This window comes from Cynocephalus volans, chromosome 11 (genome assembly GCF_027409185.1).
Source record: "Cynocephalus volans isolate mCynVol1 chromosome 11, mCynVol1.pri, whole genome shotgun sequence".
NCBI lineage: Eukaryota > Metazoa > Chordata > Mammalia > Dermoptera > Cynocephalidae > Cynocephalus > Cynocephalus volans.
The window spans coordinates 65,888,849-65,908,857 of record NC_084470.1 but is presented as its reverse complement, the minus strand read 5'-3'; the positions used below and the strand labels follow the sequence as shown (position 1 = coordinate 65,908,857).

Sequence of the window (20,009 nt, the reverse complement as noted above, 5' to 3'; positions counted from 1 at the left end):
ACTTTCAGAGTCACTGTCAAGCCACATGTGTATAAGGGTCATGTCCCCAAGAGTGGATTATTTTATAGCTAAGATCTCCATGATGGGAATTCCATGGAGAGTATTCTGGAGTTCCTGAATCTAACTGAGCACAAACCAAACTGGACAGCATCTTTTTCCTAAGGGAAAAAGAGCTTCTTTTTTGCTCTGAGGAGCTTTTGACATTGGTTGGGGCAGGGCAGGGGAATTTGCAAAAAGTTTACATGTAGTAAGTAAAGTTTTGGGGCCACGTTTCTTTTTAAATGAACATCATGAGTGTGACTCAATCAACCAACCTATCTATCTATGGTTCATCTATTATTATCATAATTTATCTATCTGTATATTTTAGATTATAATGCAGTTATAGTCAGAGTTTTAAAGAAGTTTGTTTTTGATTATCTTTTTTCCTCATTTTGCAGATCTCTGATTGGAGTCATTTTCTGGTAGACTGTGAAAGGAATGCAGTGAAAATTCTGGCCAACAGTGAAAATATTAGCTCAATCCCCAATTTAGGATAGCATTTCTCCTCTTCAGTAGTACCTCGTAACAGAAGAAAAATGTATGGAAGTGCAAGAACAATCACCAATCTGGAAGGTAGCCCTTCCAGATCTCCTCGTTTGCCAAGGTCTCCTCGTTTGGGCCACAGAAGAACAAGTAGTGGGGGAGGGGGAGGAACAGGCAAGACTCTGTCTATGGAGAATATCCAGTCCCTTAATGCAGCCTATGCTACGTCTGGACCCATGTATCTGAGTGATCATGAGGGAGTGGCTTCAACGACTTACCCAAAGGGTACCATGACTTTGGGAAGGGCCACAAATCGAGCTGTGTATGGAGGCCGAGTCACAGCCATGGGGAGTAGTCCCAATATTGCTTCCGCTGGACTTTCTCACACAGATGTCCTTTCATTCACGGATCAGCATGGTGGTCTGACCAGCTCATCCCATCATCACCACCACCAGGTACCCTCCATGTTGAGGCAGGTAAGAGATAGCACAATGTTGGATCTTCAAGCCCAGCTCAAGGAACTCCAGAGAGAGAATGACCTCCTCCGGAAAGAGCTAGACATCAAGGACAGCAAGTTGGGCTCTTCCATGAACAGTATCAAGACTTTCTGGAGTCCTGAGCTTAAGAAGGAAAGAGTCTTGAGGAAAGAAGAGGCAGCCCGGATGTCCGTCCTCAAGGAGCAGATGAGGGTTTCCCATGAAGAAAATCAGGTAGGTTACGACTCAGTGTTTTTCAGCCTTGGCTTCTCACTGGGTAGTTGATGCTTTGCAGATGGTACCACGACCTGTGCAGAAGAAAGTTTGGCATCATCAAGAAGGTTATAGCTTAAGAGAGCATAGGAAATACGAGGTTACAGCTTGTGATTTCCTTATCTTCCAATAACATTTCCATATAGTTGCAGAAGGGGGGAGGATCACTTCACTCCCTAACTTTTGTACTTGTTTAATTTTGTTTTCTTTTTCAGCAGTCACAACAGCGGTTCAGATGTACCTCCCTCTGAATAGAAGAGGACAGTGTTAATTTCTGCAAGAGCAAACACTTTAACAGCAACATTTAGAGGGTCACATTTGACTGGTGAATTATTTATTTATTTATTTTTTGAAGCACCAGCGGCATTATTTCCTCCTAGAACGAGTGGAATATGTTCTCTAAGTAGTAAACTGAACAATGCTAAGTGGGATTGTGTAGAATGGGTGTCATATCATGGTAGAGAATCACAATACATTTTAACTTGTTCTTTCTGCCTTCATCCATTCAATATTAATTAAATATCTACCATGTGCAGGGTACATTCTTTCACTTCTTTGATCTATCCTGTATATCATAGCAAGATAGTTTCCCAGTGTCCACCTGCAGTTATGCCATTCCTCTGCTTTAAAGTCCTCAGTGATTACTCGTTGCCCACAAATGAAGTCTACCTCCTTGACTGAGCCTATGTCATCCACCACTGGGAGGCCTGGGCCAGCCTTTCCAGCCTCATCTTGCACTACCTCCCTGCTCATGTGTGCTACCTGTACCCACCTCTTGCTAATTTCTGCACACACCCAAGGCTTCCTACCTCACTGCCTCTGCTCTTGCTGTTCCCTTTCACTGGTGGCCTCTCTGCACCCCCTCATCCTGCTGCTTTTTTTCCTTTCAGTCCCAGCCAGTTTTTATTTTCAAATCCTACCTATTCTGTGAGGCCCATTTTATATGCTGCTATTTTCATCAGGACTTTGGAGTCAGACATACCTGGCTCTAAATTCTAGCTTCACCTCTTGTGGGTTGTAAGAAAAGTGCTAAGAGATGGGAAGTAGAAGGTGCTGTTCCATTTGGCTAAAAAATTCCCAGATATCATTTAACTTTCTGTAATCATTTGAGTCAGTGTTAACTTGTCTGAACTCGTGATTCTCTGTTAATTGCTCTTCATGTGGGCCTAATGATGTGCTCTGCCTTTCTTGGGGTCATCGGCTGACCCTCCTATCTGTTTCCCTGGCTACCACTCCTTTGGAGTCCAAGTGCCCATGGAAGCTTTTGTGACCTATATGAAAATCTGCCCTTTGTTCTCTTCTATGTGCAGAAAGCAATCACCTTATCCACTTGATTATCTGACCAAGCCATTGCTGGTTTTTAGATGTGGAAATGTGTTTTTTTTTAGTTGGAACAGAAAGCCTTGTTCTTCACTCCTGAATCAAATTAATGCTCTTTGCTATCATTTCTGCTTTCTTTTGATTGCTGGTTCATGAAGTTCTTGTGAACCTGTTACTACAATGTGCATTTCCACCCAATTCTGTACTGATTTTCTCCTCTTTTTTGTTTTTTTGGAAAATAGTTAAAGCAGTTTAGGAATGATGTAAGTAGTGACAAAAAGTTTGAAAGCTATTTGCTAAACTCTCCGCTCCAAAATGATTTTTATCTCATGCTTCTATCATTAAATTTATTTTTGAGCACAGACCCCCAATTATACATATATATTTATTTATAAATTACATGATGTGCTACTGTGCTGATATACTATGTGTCTTTTATGACATTTGTGAAGAATTAGATGGGGATGAGATAAAGTAAAATAAATAATATATTGAGATAAATTTTAATAACACACCAAACCTTTTTTTTTGCTTTTAGTAAAAACATTTTAAAACCCTTGTCCATTTCATGACAGTTCATTCCGTTTAAACTAGGTAATATCCATAATGCCACTTATCTGTGTCTTGTTGCCATAAGCCAGAAGTGAGTGAATGCTTGAGGGTGTGTCCATTACCTCTTCCTTGTTCTGGCCCCTGCCACGATCACAGGATGCCTTGGCTATTATAGGTGACTTGTGACTATGTGACATATGACTCAGTGGAAACCCCAGTATTAATCCTTATATTAAGTATAAGTAAAATATAATTGTTTTCACTTTTAGGTTTAAAAATATAAAAGGAGGAAAAAGCATGGAGAGTTTGAAATGTCAATTTACTTGCAATATGATGTGGTATTGCAAAGTAAAGAATGTAAAGATTGACAAAAAGCAAGACATTTAAGAAAAAAATATTTTTCCCAGTGGTCACATACGGTTTAGTTGTGGGGAGGCTCGGGGAGGACAGGGCATCAATAGCAGCATTTTTACCAGGTTGATATAAAAATGAAACAGGATCTGAACATGGTCCCTGCACTGACAGTTACAGTTAATTTCAAAATCCGAGCAGCAAATTGGAATTGTTTCTTGAAAAATGAGTAGACAGGCAGTGTTGGTGCCGGGTACAGTCAGCAGGGTCGGAGGGCCGGGCTGCGTCCTGCAGGCCCTGCATCTTGGGTGCAGCTGGGGCACTGAGGACTGGGGCTGTGGGCTCCGGTGCCTGCTCCAGGATCCTGGCTCCTCAGGGACTGGCCCACCCCTGCCCTTCTATTTTTTAAAAATTGAAGCCCCCTTTCTTTCGCTCTTGGAAATATATTAAGATCTCTTTTAGAGGTATATGAGTAACTGCTTGTCAGGTTAGGATGGATTCTGCTGCAGTAACCAACAAACCTCAAATCTCAGTGGCTTAATATATCAGAGACAGATTTCTTATTCACCTTAAGTATGAAGCAGGTTAAGTGACTTTCCAGGGCAAGTCTCTTCCATGTAGTGAGTCAGGATCCAGGCTTTCTGCATCTTGATGCATGGCTTTAAGGGTCGATATGGCAAGGGAATAGTGCCTGGAGATGGCACTTTGGTTCTTCAGTTCCTTGGACTGGAAGTGACACATTTGAAGGGTGTAGGAGGTATATCTTCTTCTCTGTTCAGGAAAGAGAGGAGAGACAGATTGGGGGATCATTGCCAGTGGGGTTTTTGTGTTTTTCAAAAAGTTGGAGCTAGATGAAATAATGATTAGGGAACAATCTAGACTTCTGCTGTTGCTGCTGTTTTTATTATTACTGCAACAGCTACCAGTAGACATCTGTTGAGGGCTTATTATGTGCTAGGCATTGTGCTTACAGTTTTATGTACATTATCTTATTTAGTATTTCCATCATATCATCTGTGGTAGGTGCTAGAATTTTTCTCATTTTACAGATGAAACATAAATATAGAGAGAATAAGCAATGTGCCCAAGTTCAAATGTTGGTAAGTGGCAGACTGGATTTTAAGGCTTTGGTCTGTTTCATGCTAAGGCCTAAGATCATAACTTTATGATCACTACCTCCTTAAAGGATCACTGAGCTGTGAATAGAAGCTTAGTATATTAGGAAGATTATACTACATATGTGTTAGATGAAAAAAATTACTAGTTTTGATGGAAGATTAAGAATGGGATTTAGTTCAGTTAGGATTTTTATTCTTAATTAGGAACTTATTTCTTTTTCCTAATTATGATTTTTGTGCTGTTTAGGATTTCCACTATTTACCATAATTTCTTTTTAGAGGACAAATCATGGAAACTTTTTCTACATGGAAAATGGAACACAAAAGAGATAAGGGACTTTTGATTGTGGTTTCTTATCCACAACAACCAGATGGCATCTACAAATGTAATTCTTCCTGGGGTATTTAGATAATTAGAATTGTACTAACCTAAATTCAGATGATCTAAAACAATTTGAACTGTGCTATGTGAAGAAAGCCCATTATAGGGTGGAGGTGAGGAAACTCAAGTGCTGTTATGTATGAAATTCACAGTTCTGTAAATTTAATGCTAACTAGCACAGACACACCCCCCCCCCCCGCCTTATGTCCAGTGTTGTAGAGGGTTGCTACTCATTGATTTATTTGTAGTAGATTTTGAAGTCCTTATGGTTCTGTCCAAGGGAACTGAACCCAACTCCAGATTTAAGGGAGGGTGTGAACTCCCTCTCTGTGTTACAGGAAAGGCAGAGTGGTTTGGAATCTTGGGGCCAGTGGGTAGGTGGTCACAACTAAATTTCTTACATGCAAAAGGGTGATGCTCAGGTTCCTGGATGGATATTTGATCTCCTTCCTCCTCCCCTCTCCTGCTTTCCCAGGTTCTTTCCAAGGCTCTACTTCTCAGCCACACAGATCTGCATGAATATAAATACATTTGTTACTGCTAAGAGTTGCTGTACTGAAATTTGGAATCATTTGCTTGTTAGTATAAAGCAGAATGCATGGATACAGAGTTATCTTTATGCTATCACTTGTGATTTTATTTCATGATGAGCTTTCTTGAATTGGGAGAGAGCAGGGTGGAATATTATGGGCAACTAATTCTTTAGGATGGCATGAATCCGTAGCTCATGCTCTCAATGTCACATGCGTGGTCTGATCTGGGGAGAGGTGAGGAGAAAATATTGAGAATGGATGTTCTGCTGTCACTTGACGCATCCCCCTTATTACTTTTAATGGCCCATGGGTTTGGCAATAGATGTTGTGGGTGACCAGGAAGATAAATGTACAGGGAAGTAGAGTGACCTAATTTCCTCTAAAAGATATAGGTTTGTCTTTTCTTTACAGCTCCATTCAATTTACCTATGTGATGGAGATCAGAGAGAGACAACATGGTAGAAAATAAATTTCCAGGTAGTTCACAGGACTTATATCTTGAAGTTTGGTGCATATTAGTGATTGACTTTTCATATTTCTGGATATATTGTATAATTATTAACTTTGTATTTTTAATGGATTTTTCTTTCCAAATTAGGTATACATAAAGCAATTTTTAGACATTTTCCTAGGTTGCACATGGCTAGTCACGGCTCTGCACGAATATAAATAGCATCACACACTGGGAGATTGTACTAGATATTTACTCATCTTGTGTGTGCAGAAGTGGGACAAGGTCATAGGGAAATGTAACCCAAGAAGTGTAAGTAAACCTGTCTGGGCAATGTTACAGCTTTAAGCAATGGTTATATGATAATTTCTATTTCTGGCCTAACACAATAGGAAAAAATCTACTCTAAATCAATATTAATATGAGTTTTTGATCCAGTTTCAACATATGATTTATTGATTCTTATTTTGAGACTGAAACTTGAGAAGATTGAGATGAATCACATTTCTGTGTTTCCTTTACTATTATTATTTTCTTTTATTTGTATAAACTACAGGCCATTTCAACAGGGATCGTTCAACTCTGGTCTAAAATTCTCATTTCGCTGTTAGTGTCCAGGTAGGATCAATTAGACCAATTGGAAGTGAGTGATACAATTTATTTTATACCCTGTTGAGAAGGTGATGAGGCAGCTGCATCATGATGGATTGTCCTACATGGAATGCACCTGCAGTCACCTTGAGTACTGAGCATTTGTGGAATCAAGGCCGAGCCCAGGAGTGTTGGTTTCCATCAGGTTTGCGGGTACTCAGACCTGTTTTATTTCTGTACCTTCTTCCAGGCTCCTTTCTTTCTACCTACTGTAAGTCTGAGAAACTATGGATCCCTCAAAGCCAGTATTTTCAAAGTGTGTCTAGGGAAATGACACTTTTCAAAAGAGATTTTCTGGTCAAATAAACTTAAGAGATGACATACTGGATACGCTTATCTTAGAAATTCATAATGCATATGTTCTGAGTTGAATTGTGCCCTGTCCCCCAAAAGGTATGTTGGAATCCATCAAGCTATAGTGAGGTTTTTGGGGTGGGCCTTAATCCAATATGATTGGTGTTCTGATAACAAGGGGAAATCTGGGCACAAAGACATGCATAGAGGGAAGATGATTTGAAGACACACAGGGAGAAGGCAACCATATAAACACCAAGGAGAGAGGCCTGGAACAGATCTTCCCTCATAGACCTCAGAAGGAACCAACCCTCCTGACACCTTGATCTTGGACTTCTTTAGTTTCCAGAACTGTGAGACAATAAATGTCTGTTGTTTAAACTACCCAGTTTGTGGTGCTTTGTTATGACAGCCCTAGTACACTAATACAAGATATCACCAAGTGAAATACTCTAACTATTGCAGTTAAAAATATATTAAATTTGCATAACCCAGCAATTTCCCAATCTTACTTAACTGTGAAACTCTATCTTAAACTAAGTTCCTATGTATTAGGCAGCTATTGCTGCAATAATGTTGTGTAACAAGCCATCTCAAAACCTCTTTGTCTAAAAAGACAAGCATTTACCTGTCCCTCACATATCTGCAGGTTGGCCTCAACTTAGTTGGGCTGGGCTAGACTCTAGGTTGCAAGTTGGATTTAGGTATGTTTTCACGTTCTCCTTAGAATAGCAGCTATTCAGGGCTCCATCTTTTCATGGTGGATCACAGATGCAAAGTGACCAACCTTCAAACCCCACAAACATGTTTAAAGCCCTGCATGCATCATGTCCACTAACATTCTGTTGGCTAATCTATGTCATGTGGCCAAGGCCAAAGTCAGTGGTGTGTAGGAAATCTACTCCCTGCCAAGGAATAAATATATATATACACCCATATATATGTATGTATTTAACAACAGTCCCATCTGTTATAAACTATAAATATTCCTAGAACTGAGGGTGCAAGGCCACAGTTTGGGGAAGGCTGCTCTGCTTCAGGAACGTCTCTGGAAGCGAGACATTCAAGGAGACCTGTGAAGGTGGATGAGCACTTTCAATGTGGTCAAAGGTTCCTTCAGTGGCTGGGTCTTCCACAGTGTCCTGATGATGCCTGATTAATGGCTCGGCTTCAGACTCTTCCTCCTCCTCCTCCAGTATCTGGCTAATGAAACCCAAGTGCAAATCTGGGAAATTCTGGGAAAGCTTTTATTTTCCTCATAAAAGGAGTAAATGTCACCAGCAATGCTCCTTCCCCCTTCTTCCTGTCTTGATGATGTTGAAATAAATTCTTGGAGCTATGCCAGCCATAATGTAACCATGAAAGAAAGGACAAGATAAGAAGGGATATATGCCCGGCCATCTCTGGGCAGTTGCACCAGCACCAGCAATGGCCTGCCTCCAGGACTTCTAGTCATGTGAGAAAACAAACCCCTACTTGTTTAAGTTGCTGTTGGTTGGACATTCTATTACTTGCAGCTATAAATTCCTAAACATAGAAAATCATTAATTGATAATCATTATTCATAATAATGACCCATCATGATAATTCTCCCTCTTCCCCCCAATTTTTAGTTAGGTTAAATGAGATCTTGAAGGACCTCATTTAGAATGAAGAAAACTACTTACTAATTATTTTGGGTAAGACTCCAAAGTAGTGAAAAGCACTACTCAAAGCCTTCATAAGCAAAAAGGGGCATTTATTAGTTCCTGAAAATTGCAGAAAGGCTCAGTTGTGGAGCTTGGGGTTGACTGGATCCAAGGCCTCACACTGTAGCAGGACTTTGTCTCTCCCTGTTGCTTCATCTCTGGTTCTCAGTGTCTGCCTCTATGTGTGAGCCTCATTTTCACCTTTGTGTGGTGGGTGGTCTTGGCTGGCAGTGCCCCAGGGTCACAATTGAAGGGTCAAGAGAGCCCTATGTCTTCACTTTCCACTTGGAAAATTCATGGAGGGACTCTAGTCCTGCCTTGGTCATTTCCTACCTCCAGGACTTGGTGATTGTGTGTATGTGTGTATGTGCATGTATGTGTGGTAGAGGGAGGCAGGCATGTGGGAAGGGGTTACTGTGACTGGTGATCCTATTAGAATTGCAGGCATTGGGAGAGGAGCAGTTCTTCCAAGGATTGGGACAAAGGGTGAAGGGATGCTCCAGGACAAAAACATGTTAATAGCACTGACTTGAGCTGTCTTTAGTCATCCTCTTTCTCCACATGTCTTAAGGGCTTATCAGTCATGTAGGGACCTGAGAAATTAAGGAATCAATCATAAGTCGCATCTGTAAGTTTTTCATTTTAACCCCAAGTTGAAATGTGAGTGTTTGTGTGTATTTCCCTCAATGTTACATAGGCACATGGATTTAGAACTGGATAGTATAGTTTGGCACCACAGCATAACTTGGAATGCTGAATCTGGGAGGAAAAAAGAAAGTCAATTTTCTTCATCTTGAAACAGTCTTCCTTAGTTCTTCAGAGAACTGTAGCATTTGTTTACTTTTCCAGAAAGCAGGAAAAACTTTGGTCCAGACTTAGACAGAAACTACTACTTTAAATGTGCTTCTTAGATAGGTGAAAATTTATTTTGGTTCTGAAGATAGATGAGATGGTGCAGAGCCAGCAGTTGGTTTCTTTGTTTGCTAGTATGTAGAATGATCTAAAGTGGACTACACATCTTTGTCACAGATTTCAGTTAATTTTTGCTTCAAGAATCTCTTGCAGTCAGCCCTAGAATCAGCCATGTGCACCACATTATGAGCCTTACAGATTTTTATTCCTAGGTTTTCTTCTGAAAGACGGGGCTGATGGGAGGAAAATAAACATTCCTGAGTGTTGGACCTTGGGGGAGTGAAATGATTTCATTTTCTCTTTGGATCACCTACACTTGGGTGATGGGATCATAATGGCACACAAACCACCAAAGAAAACATTTCAGAATATTTCATTGAATAGACTATTTCAGTTTCACTTGTGCCAAAGGTACTTATTGAAACCCAGCTCAGGGAGGGGAATACAGGAGGAGAGCCCTCAAAACATTCACTGTTGGTCTCTATAGAGCACATCCTCAGAGAATTTTAAGAAGCAAGTCTGATGACAAGAAAAAAGTAACAGTGATTTATTGGCCAAAGCAGATGGGGTGGGTTCTGAACCTGGCCTCTTCTGGCCAGAATACAATTTCAGTTTCTATAATTAGTTGCAGGTGGAGCTCTTGTGTTGTTGTTTTGGAGTCCACTGACATCTGTGTGCAAATTCCCACCACCCCCAGTTGGCATTTGGACTCAATAAGTGGTTTGGCTTTGCAGTAATACAGAAAATCGTAAATCTATTTCACACACACGCATAGATAAAGCTGCTCTAAAGGTCAGGTTCTGAAAGCTGTGGAAAGCGTTTTCAGAAGTTTGGGAAGTAGGTTTTTCGGCAATGTGGGCATGCAGCCAAGAACCAGGGCAGCCTGACAAACAGAATTCTGGCGTGTGCAGTTTTTTCTCCATTTCTCTATGAAGCCAGCGTTTGATTGTGTCTTAGAAGTGACATGCAACCATTTTGTTTTTCAGTAGGAAAGGTCTGGAGAGAAGTAAAGACTGAGGCAGCTACTTTCCATCTTATAAACCCATGGCTGGGCTTGAACTACCTGCTTTGGTTATATACATTGATCAAGTTAACTTGGTGGTTCTCAAATGGGGGCAATTTTGGTCAAGTCTGGAGACATTTTATGTTGTCACAATTGAGGGAGAGTGGAACTACTGGCTTCTAGTTGGTAGAGGCCAGGGATGCTGCTAAAAATCCTACAATGCATGGGACAACTCCCCACATTATCTGGTCTGGAATGTCAGTGGATACAAGGCTGAGAAACCCTGAGTTAACTAGGTGATTATTGGAGCTTTGTCTTTCATCGTACTTTGCCTTCACTTGATGCTTTACTTTCACTTTGTGATGACCAAAATGTATGTATTTTTGTAAAAATGATTTTATAAAAGTTAAAACCTGATTCATCATTGTGTGGGAACGAATTAATTGTCAATGATGTCTTTTTTTTTTTTTCTTCTTTTCTTCCCCAATCTTGGCCTGGACTAGTAATCATGAACCTTCAAGTATCTTAAATTCTTTTAGAAGTAGGTGTATAAAGGTATCAATCTTGCAAAGAAATGGAAAACTCATTAAGGAAACCAAATCTATTTTAAAACTATAATTCCTATACACTTTCACTGACTTTTTATGGTGGTTTCTGTCCATGTCTGTGATTGATCTTGAAACAGAGGGGGAATAAACATTTTTGAGCACCTTCTATGCACCAGAAATTTGCTAGTTTCTTTCCATGAGTGTGAGCTCAATAGCCCTGAAAGACATGTGCGTCCCCATTTTATAGATGAGAATCAAGGCAAAGAGAGATTAAGTGGCCTGCCTGAGGCCTCACCATTAGGCAGAGCTGGGATTTAATCTCAGGTAGGCTTAGCAATTGTGATCTTTCCACTGTCATGAAAGGGAAAACAACAGATTTGCTTAAAAACTAAGGAATTTGGTCCTGAAATGAAAGTTCTAATATAGAGTGGAAGTAGCAGTATGTTGCCTGGCAGCATCTTAAGGACGCTGTCAAAGAGGTATACAGAAAGGACAGACAGCAAGAATGAGGAAGGGAGCAAGTCTTCAGGAGCAGCAGAGGAGGGAGGGCAAGCAGGAGATAGCAAATGCATCCTTGTCAAGTAAATAAGCAGAGGAGAATGCCAAAGGGGTGTTCTTGGAAACCCATCCAGAAGGTTGTGAGGAAGCAACTCTGGGACTGGCTGGGAAATTAAAACCACAGGTGGCAGTGGAATGAGAGAGATTATCCTTCAGGGTGCTCATTAAAGGCCTGGCAGATCATTTCAGGTGGTTATGACTTTGTTTTTTTTTAGCTGGCTGGTATGGGGATCTGAACCCTTGACTTGGTGTTATCAGCACCAAGCTCTGAGTGCACTGTCTGGCCAGCCCTGCGTGGTTATGACTTTGACAAATTCCTTGGATTCACAAGAGCAGAGCTTCAGGGATGGGGCAACTCTTTATTTTGTGTTATTGGACTCTAATGAGGATGGTCTTATTAATCTAGTTAAAACTCTTCCTGACCTTGCCTCCATCTTTAGGAACTTCAGGGCACCTTGCCAGCCTCCTGGCCCAGGAGTCCCTCAACTGGAACCTCTCAGCTTCCTCTTCAGTGGGTTTCTGACCTCGCTGGGTGATCACCCTATTCAGGCTTTGTCTTTTGGGTTGTTCCACATCTTTGTCGTTGTTGTTTTTATTAAAGCATAATTTTGATTATACATATTTGTGGGGTACAAAGTTGATTATCAGTAGCTGTGTACAACATGTGATGGTCAAATCAGGATAGTTAGCTTATTCATCATTACAATATGTAATCACTGTTTGTGTCCATTAACCAGTTTCTCATTAATTTCTCATTAACACCCCTCCCTCTCACGCTGTCCCTTTCCACCTCTAGTAACCACAGTTCTGTTCTCTCCTTTTAAAACTTCAATGTATTATTATGATTGTTATTTCTTTCTTTCTGTCTCTCTCTTTCTTTATTGTTTATTTGTTTATTTATGAATTCAGCTCCCACTTATGAGTAAGGACATGCAATATTTTTCCTTCTGTGCCTGGGTGGTTTCACTTAACAGAAATTTCTCCAGGCTTATTCATACCTTGTGTCTCAAAATCAGGTCTTCTCCTCTTGGGTTAGCCTGACTGATTTCTGCCTCTCCCAGTAACCTACCCCTTTGAAACCTCTTTTTTGTTCTATTTGAGAATCCAGACCACTCATTTACTAATTCACTCAGTTACCTCTTGTTTAAGGGAGAATGTGGTTGCAAGTAGCACAAACTTATTAAAGCTGAAGGGAAAAAAAACCAGACCCTAAGGGTAGGTAGGGCAGCCATGTGTCATGAGGGGATGAAATCAGGGATTAGTTGGAAGATGATCAAGAATACAGACACAGTCTGTCTCTGGCTCTGTCTCTGTCTCTCTGACATACACACACCTCTATCTCTTATTTTTTTTTCTCTGGAGATCTGTTTTTATATACCCCTTGTGAAAAAGTTGCCACTCAAGGAAAACATATGTCTTTTCTATTCAAGTGCTCAACAAGGACTTCCCAGAGCTGCTCTGTTGCAGTTTCAAATTCAGAGAACCAAGAATCTGATTGATTCAGGTTGAGTCCAGAGTCTGTTCTAGGTCCAGTCTGCCTTGGCCGAGGGACTGTGAGTCACAAGATCCACACCCACTCAGCAGAACTATGGAAAGAGTCTCTCTGAGAAAGGGACATGATGGGTAGTTTCTCTACCAAGGGAGTTTGAGTAAGGTGGTAAGGAAGAGAGGACAGTCATTGCTGGGAAGTGTGTTTATGCAACACATAATTGGAGGCTTGCCATATTTCATTTGTTAGGAAGAAAGACCAGTCAAGTGTCTTTTATAGTTAACTTCTGTCGCCTCTGTCTATAACCAGCCATTTCAACAGCCAATTCAGTAGCCTGCTGGAATCTCTTGACCTTCCCACCCACCTTGTCAATCCCTACCTCTGACTGTTCCACTGGAGAAATTCCAGAAGTTGTATTGACTGACCAATTCATGCCATCTTATCTTCGTGAACCCACATGGATATGGCTCTTTTATATAATGTCAGATTGCATTCTTTATGGAGCTTTAAAAGATTCTCTGCTTTCTGTAAATTCCCTTAGTTTCAATGGAGACTTAGGTCTCCAAAGTGGATGGGATTATGATGATAATTAGTGTCTATAACTTTTAGAACTAAGTATGTTAAAATTTGACGTCTTGTATTTTAAGGTATAACAGCTTGAGTTCTAAAACTATTGGTTCCTGAGCAATATTGTATCTGAAAGAGAATGGAAAGAAATTGAAATTCACTGGTTGTCCCTGGGAAAACTTTCTGAAATATCCACGTGAAGTAATATAAAAGTTCCCATGGATTCCTGAGACCAGGAGAAATAAGTAAGTATATGATGTGGAATGTTGGGCAGTGTACATGATGACCAGATTTAGAAATTGCTCAAATTTAGAAATGTAGCAAATAATAAATAAAATCTGCCTTCTCAAAATTTTTAAACTTCACTCTGTGTATTTTAACTCTCTGAAGCCATGTACTGTTTGAGAAGCTGATGAAAACTTTCTAATTTTCCTTAGAAAAATATGCATAACCTGAATTGTACACAACATTTCCTTTTCTCATTCCTACTCCAAACTCCAAGGGCATCTAAGGACATTTAGGTCAAGAACATCTGTCTAGATATTGCCATTTAATCTTAAATACTGCATGTTTACCAGGAGTAAGTAGTTCCTAGTACTTAATGAAACGAATGAGCTTTTGGCAATGTGAGACATGTCTTCAGCTCACTGCTATTTCATTTGTGTTGAGAAGTAGGGTGCCAGGAATTTGGTGATAGTTAAAGTTTCCACCTTTGGTAAGGTGGAAACTTGGTGATGGACTGTACTACATTCACTAAATGTATTCAGGTACAATATACTGGAGGTGGTAGATTCTAGTCCACCTTCAGGATTAAGTTACCCTGAAAGAGTTTGCATAGCATTGGGTGTCAGAGTAAAGTACAGGTTCAAATATTTTCATTAAGGATTTTTAGTTCATCATGTTTGTCTATGGGTGCCAAAATTCCCAGTTCACCTCAGACAATTCTATTTGACTTCTTTGTAATTGCAAATCAAATCCTACATTGCAAATTCAGTTATGCAGTAGGCATTTGTGATAGAGCAAGGAGCAAATGATTTTGGTGAGCTATCAAGTAAGAGGTAATTGGGTACCTACTGTGTTCCCAGTTATATGCTAAGGGCTGAAGAAGGCTCTAAAGAAGTGTAGGACACCTTTTCTATCTCCTTGCCATCTTTTGAAAATCATTAGAGACCAATTTCCTTTTTCTGTATAGACAGTGAGTAAGGAATGGAGCAATGATACACCTTGTTTTTGATGGAGAGTTGACTCTACCTTGGAACTTAACCTGAGCATGAAGTTTGGTCTAGGGAAGGAAGCTTCTTGTCCAATTTATTTACCTTTCTGGAACAGCCATTGATGTAACCTTTCTTCCTCTTCTGTTGAAGCCTAGCCAGTGTCCAGGAGAATGGGCACAGTGTCCTTCCAACACCAAGCCACTATAGGGCTTCTTGAAGGAGTTTGGGTGGGGGAGTTGGGGAAAGTCTCAGATCTTGTCTTTTTCAGGCAAGCATGTAAGGTCACTTTCCCATTTAGCTCACTCACCTGCCTACAATATGCTCCCTTGATAAGTGAGAATAAAAATGATCATTGTAGCTCATAAAGCACTTCTTACATGCACCCTAAATGAAATAATGACAATTAATAGTGTTTATTGGCTGCCAAGTACTGTGCTGAAGGTCTCACATATGGTATCGCATTTATTCCACATGGTGAATATGTTACTGAACCCAAGTCCATCTGCCCGCTGCCAAACAGAAACAAACGACTCAAACTGAAGTTGCCAGCATTCCTGAATAAAGCTGCCTTCTCTTTTCACCAACATTTGACTTTTGAATTGTTTGTTTCTGTTTGGCAGCAGGCAGCTGGACCTGGGTTCAGTAACAACCCTGTGAGGCAGGTACTGTTAGTATTATCCTTCTTTTTTATGTGAGTAAGGCGAGGCTCAGAGGGGAGGTCATTTGTCTAAAGTTACAGTTAGCAACTGGCAGATTTGGGGTTTAATTTAGGCAGACTAACTCCAAAGTCTGTCTCCAAAGTTAGCGTGGACTGTAGTATGGACTGGTGAGCCCTGGGTACACAAGGGGATATTAGGATAGGCATAGACTCTGCATTAAATAACTGAAGCCCATGAATGAGAAAGTCATTCCCTTTCCAGATCTCATTAAATACTTCTGATGAGCTTCAATGAGAAAGTCTTGCCTTGGTGCCAATCTTGAACACCTCCTTTACACTTATTAGGGGTTTCCTACCCTCAATGTAGAATGTGTAGTGACATTCCTACATAATGCTTGCCTTGTAATTCTGGCAGCCCCATTTTTTTTCCCTTTGTACATCAAATGCTGCCTGTTCAAATGTCATATGCTGCCTGTGAGCAGAACTGGCATCATGGTGTTATTGGGTCCTGCCTTCTGGGTTCTTGCTTGGTTGTCTTTGATGGTGGTCAAGAGCACTAGGTTTGAAGATGGATTGCCTGGGTTCCATTTCCAGCTGTGGGACTTTTGTCAACTTACTTTATCTCTCTCAACCTGTTTCCGTACCTGTAAAGTAGGTATGATAATAGTGCTTACTTTAGATGTAAATTTAATAAGATTTAAATTTAATTGGATTAAATGAGGGAGTTCATGTAAAAATATTTAGCACCATGACAACATGAATAAACATTCAAATAATAGATGATGATAACCAGGAAGGAAGCCAATGTGACAAAGCTAACACATGGAGGAACAGAGAGATGAGAGAATGTCAGAGAAATGGAACCAGACCCTTGATCACACCATACTTGAAGCCTGCCCCACCTCTGGTTTTCCTGCAATTTGTATAAGCCAATTTGAGTAGAGGTTTTGTTACTAATAGCCCAATACATCTTGATCAATAGAGCCTTGAATATTCGGGGCTCTCTGTTTAGAAGCTTTGTGGTTACAAAAATAAGTAGGTCCCAGCTTCTTTCATGAGAATCTATTCTAGCAGAGAAATTGCTGTCCATACATCCATTAAAAAAAGGAAAGAGAGTTGTACCTGCAATTGAAAGGTACAGTTAAGATGCTTTAGTGGTCCAGAGTAGGAAGAGATGAGGGGAGACTTCATACAGGAAAGGGGAAATTGAAGACAATCCCTGAGGATGGACTAGTATTCAAAAGGGTAGGAGGTGGTGGCAGGGTTGAGAGGTGGAAAGTTCAGGTTCTCGATAGAAGAAATGGCCAAGAGAAGATAGATAACTGGAGTCTTATTTCACAAAACATAGTCATGAAGGCAGGGCAGAATTAGTGCTCCAAGTATTGCACTTATATTTAAAGAGGAGAAAGAGAAATTGGCCCATAGAGGCCACATTTTCTTAGAGGCTTTTTTTTTTTTCTTCTCTGAATCAGGAGAAGTTAGTGTGGTGCTTAATATTATGTGGAGGCACATGTCCGGACAAACTGTATTTTGCTTCTTTGATTTTTTCCTATGTGTTCCTTGCTCTGTGAGCTCCTCCGGCACTGTCACAGGACAGCAGAGGGGTGAGTCTAAGAGTTCATCCATTAACATGCTTATGGTCAAAGGGGAAAGGTGCTTGCAGATCCAACAAAAGCTCTGGGTCTGTTGAGTTTTTCTTTGCTTAATTCTTTGATGCATCTTTTCTGTTATTTGTGTGTGTCTGTGTGCGCGCGTGTGTGTGAGTGAGAGAGAGAGAGGAAGAGAGAGACAGAGAGAAGAGAAAAGAGGAGAGGAGGAGAGGGCAGGAGAGGGAGGGGAAGAGAGAATCTCCAAAATATCATTACTGGATGTACAAGTACTGTTATATTCCAAGGAGATGCCATACCACAATCTTGGGAACAGTTTGTCCTATTATTCTTCTCCTTTACTGAGTCAGTGGAATTAGAATATCCTGCTCCTGAAACCGAGTTCAGGTGAGCTGCTTAGGGACGGCTAGGAGAGTTGTCTTGACCAAGGTACTGACTCCCATAGCTGAATCCAAGCCGGTTCATGTTGATTTGCAGATGGTTGCTCTAGACAATTTTGGGCCACAGCCAGACCTTTCTTATGCTTAAAAAAAAGGAAAGACTCACATTACATTTTTCTGATAGGCAGCATTGAAATATTTACCACGGCACAGGATGGAAACCATAAATTTCTGTATCATTAGAGGGAGTAATAGAGAAAAATGATGAGAGTGACTTCCCAATAAACACTGTTGTCTCAATCCTCAGGAAAGGCACACTCTCAAGTTGCCCAAAGAAAAATCACATGGTTTCCAAATCTAGCTGTCCATACATATTAATCCAACCAGTTAGAACCATGAGGACTCAGGGGAGTGTTTGATTGATTAATTGATTGATTTCTGTAAACTTTGGCCTGTTTTGCTCATCTCTGTCTACTGAATCTATCTGCTACATGATATCTGGCCAGCTAAAACTCTTATACTGATACTTTAATAGTTTATACTGAAGGAATGGTCCCCCCAATCAAGTTCTCTAGCCTAAATCTTTCCACTGGCCTTTAGATGTGTCTACACACTTTCCACTGGAGAGGTTACTGGTGCCCCCCCCACCCCCCGCAGAAGGTCAAACAATATGATGCTGAATGACTGAAATGGATTAAGTCAATAAATATGGAACTTCTACTATGTGCTGGACTAGGTGATGAAAGTATAGTAGTAGACAAAAATTCCTGACTTTATGGAGCTTCCATTCTAGTGGGGGTAGCAAAAAGAGTCAAAGGTCTTGGGCTTGAGCCACTGGGTAAGGCTAAGGGCAAAACAGGCTCAGGATAGGGGAGAGATCAGTACTTTGGTTTTTTGATCATGTTTGTTGACAAAGTTTCACTCATCCAAGTGAGGATGTTGAGTAGGGGGGTGGGTTTGGTGGAATTTGCTTTCTCGAGGCCTCTGCTAGAATATCATTATGGGGATGGTTAGTGTGGATATTGGGCTGCAGTGGGTTGGAATTGGTAATGCTGATTTTTATACTCTTCTTGCAAGGAGCTTGTCTTTGAAGAATGGTAACTGGAGAGGATGCAGAGTTTGGGGAATCTCCCCTCTGATTCAAATGTGTGACATACTTGACCATATTTTTAACTTGTAGGAAATGGGCCAGTAGGGAGAGGGGTTATTGGTAGAACAAAGTTTGGAAGAGGAGGGAGACAGAAAGATCAGTGTTGGGCAGGAGGTGAGTTTTCTCTTCCTCAAACCCAGGGAACAAATGGTCAGGAAAGGTCCAGATAAAGAGACATTAGTAGGTATGGAGTAGAAGAAGTATCTTTTCATTTAAGAAGACTGCTTGGTTAAACAAAAAGATAAAGCCCCAAACTAGGAACTAATTTAAACCTGGCTTGGATGCCAAACTGGATGTGATATTGTCCAAATCACCTCCTCTTTCTGGGCCTCAGTTTCCCCTGCTGCATTGTCATACTGGATAAAATTGTCTCAAAGGCTCATGTAAAACATGACCCTACTTTAAACTATTCAAACATTTTCAGAGCAATTAAGAGAGTCCTGGTGGCAAAAGAAAGTCAATGCTGTAATAATATGACTTGTGTAAAATTTGATCAGGGTGTGGGGCTAGGGTGAGGCAGGTGTGGTCAAAGCAGGCAAAAGTAGACTTGTTGGCAATCCTATTTAATGTGCTGGGGGTTTTATTTAAGTGCTGTTGATGGGGTGATTTGCTTGCTATGGGATGACACAGCAACCCCATTTCCATGCTCAGTGGATACAGCAGCCACCAGCATTTCCCCAGGAGAAATTTTACAAGTAAAAGCTAATTTTACTTTTGCTGTTGATGGCATTTCTCAGCTATATTAATTACCATCCTGATAGAAATGCTGCAGAAATATACCCCATGCTCTCAAGAGTGAAGAGGGGAAAAGAGGTTGCTCTTAAATAATCCACGAAAAGGTTTTACCTGTGGATTCCAAAGCTACAGTGCTTCCTTAGCCATGGCTTTCTCAAGTGGCAGATGCCCTGGCTTGAATAGAATTTCTGTGTTTGTCTTATTTTCAGCTTCAGACTATGTGATTTTTTCCCTATTCAGTGTCAATTGCTAACGAAATTATTTTGGGAAAGAAAATGATAGTTATGGACTGAATGTAGTGTCTCAGTTTTTTAAAAATGTATTTTGGGAATTATATTTTGCTTTCTTCCTCAATTCTTTAGTAAATATCTGGGCTGTCTACCCATGTCTGTCGATCCATCCATCCATCCATCCATCCATTCACTTATAAAAATAACATCCTTGAATGTGGCAGTTGTTTAGTAAATAGCTGTCAAATGAAATGCACTAATATATACAGAGTCAAGGCCTCTAGGGCTTCATGAGGCCAGGAGGCCTGGATCTAATTCTGGTTTCACTACAAGTTGGCTGTGTG

At 40.6% G+C, this 20,009-nt stretch overlaps 1 protein-coding gene across 1 annotated transcript in view; it reads left to right on the top strand.

Annotated features, from left to right (window-relative positions):
• The first annotated feature begins 578 nt into the window (after window positions 1–578).
• The window catches only part of ERC2 (ELKS/RAB6-interacting/CAST family member 2), a 799,084-nt gene continuing 779,653 nt past the window's right edge, over window positions 579–20,009 (top strand). The window contains exon 1 of the mRNA XM_063113405.1: window positions 579–1,235. Coding sequence (XP_062969475.1) covers window positions 579–1,235 — 657 coding nt within the window. The remainder of the gene's footprint in view (window positions 1,236–20,009) is intronic.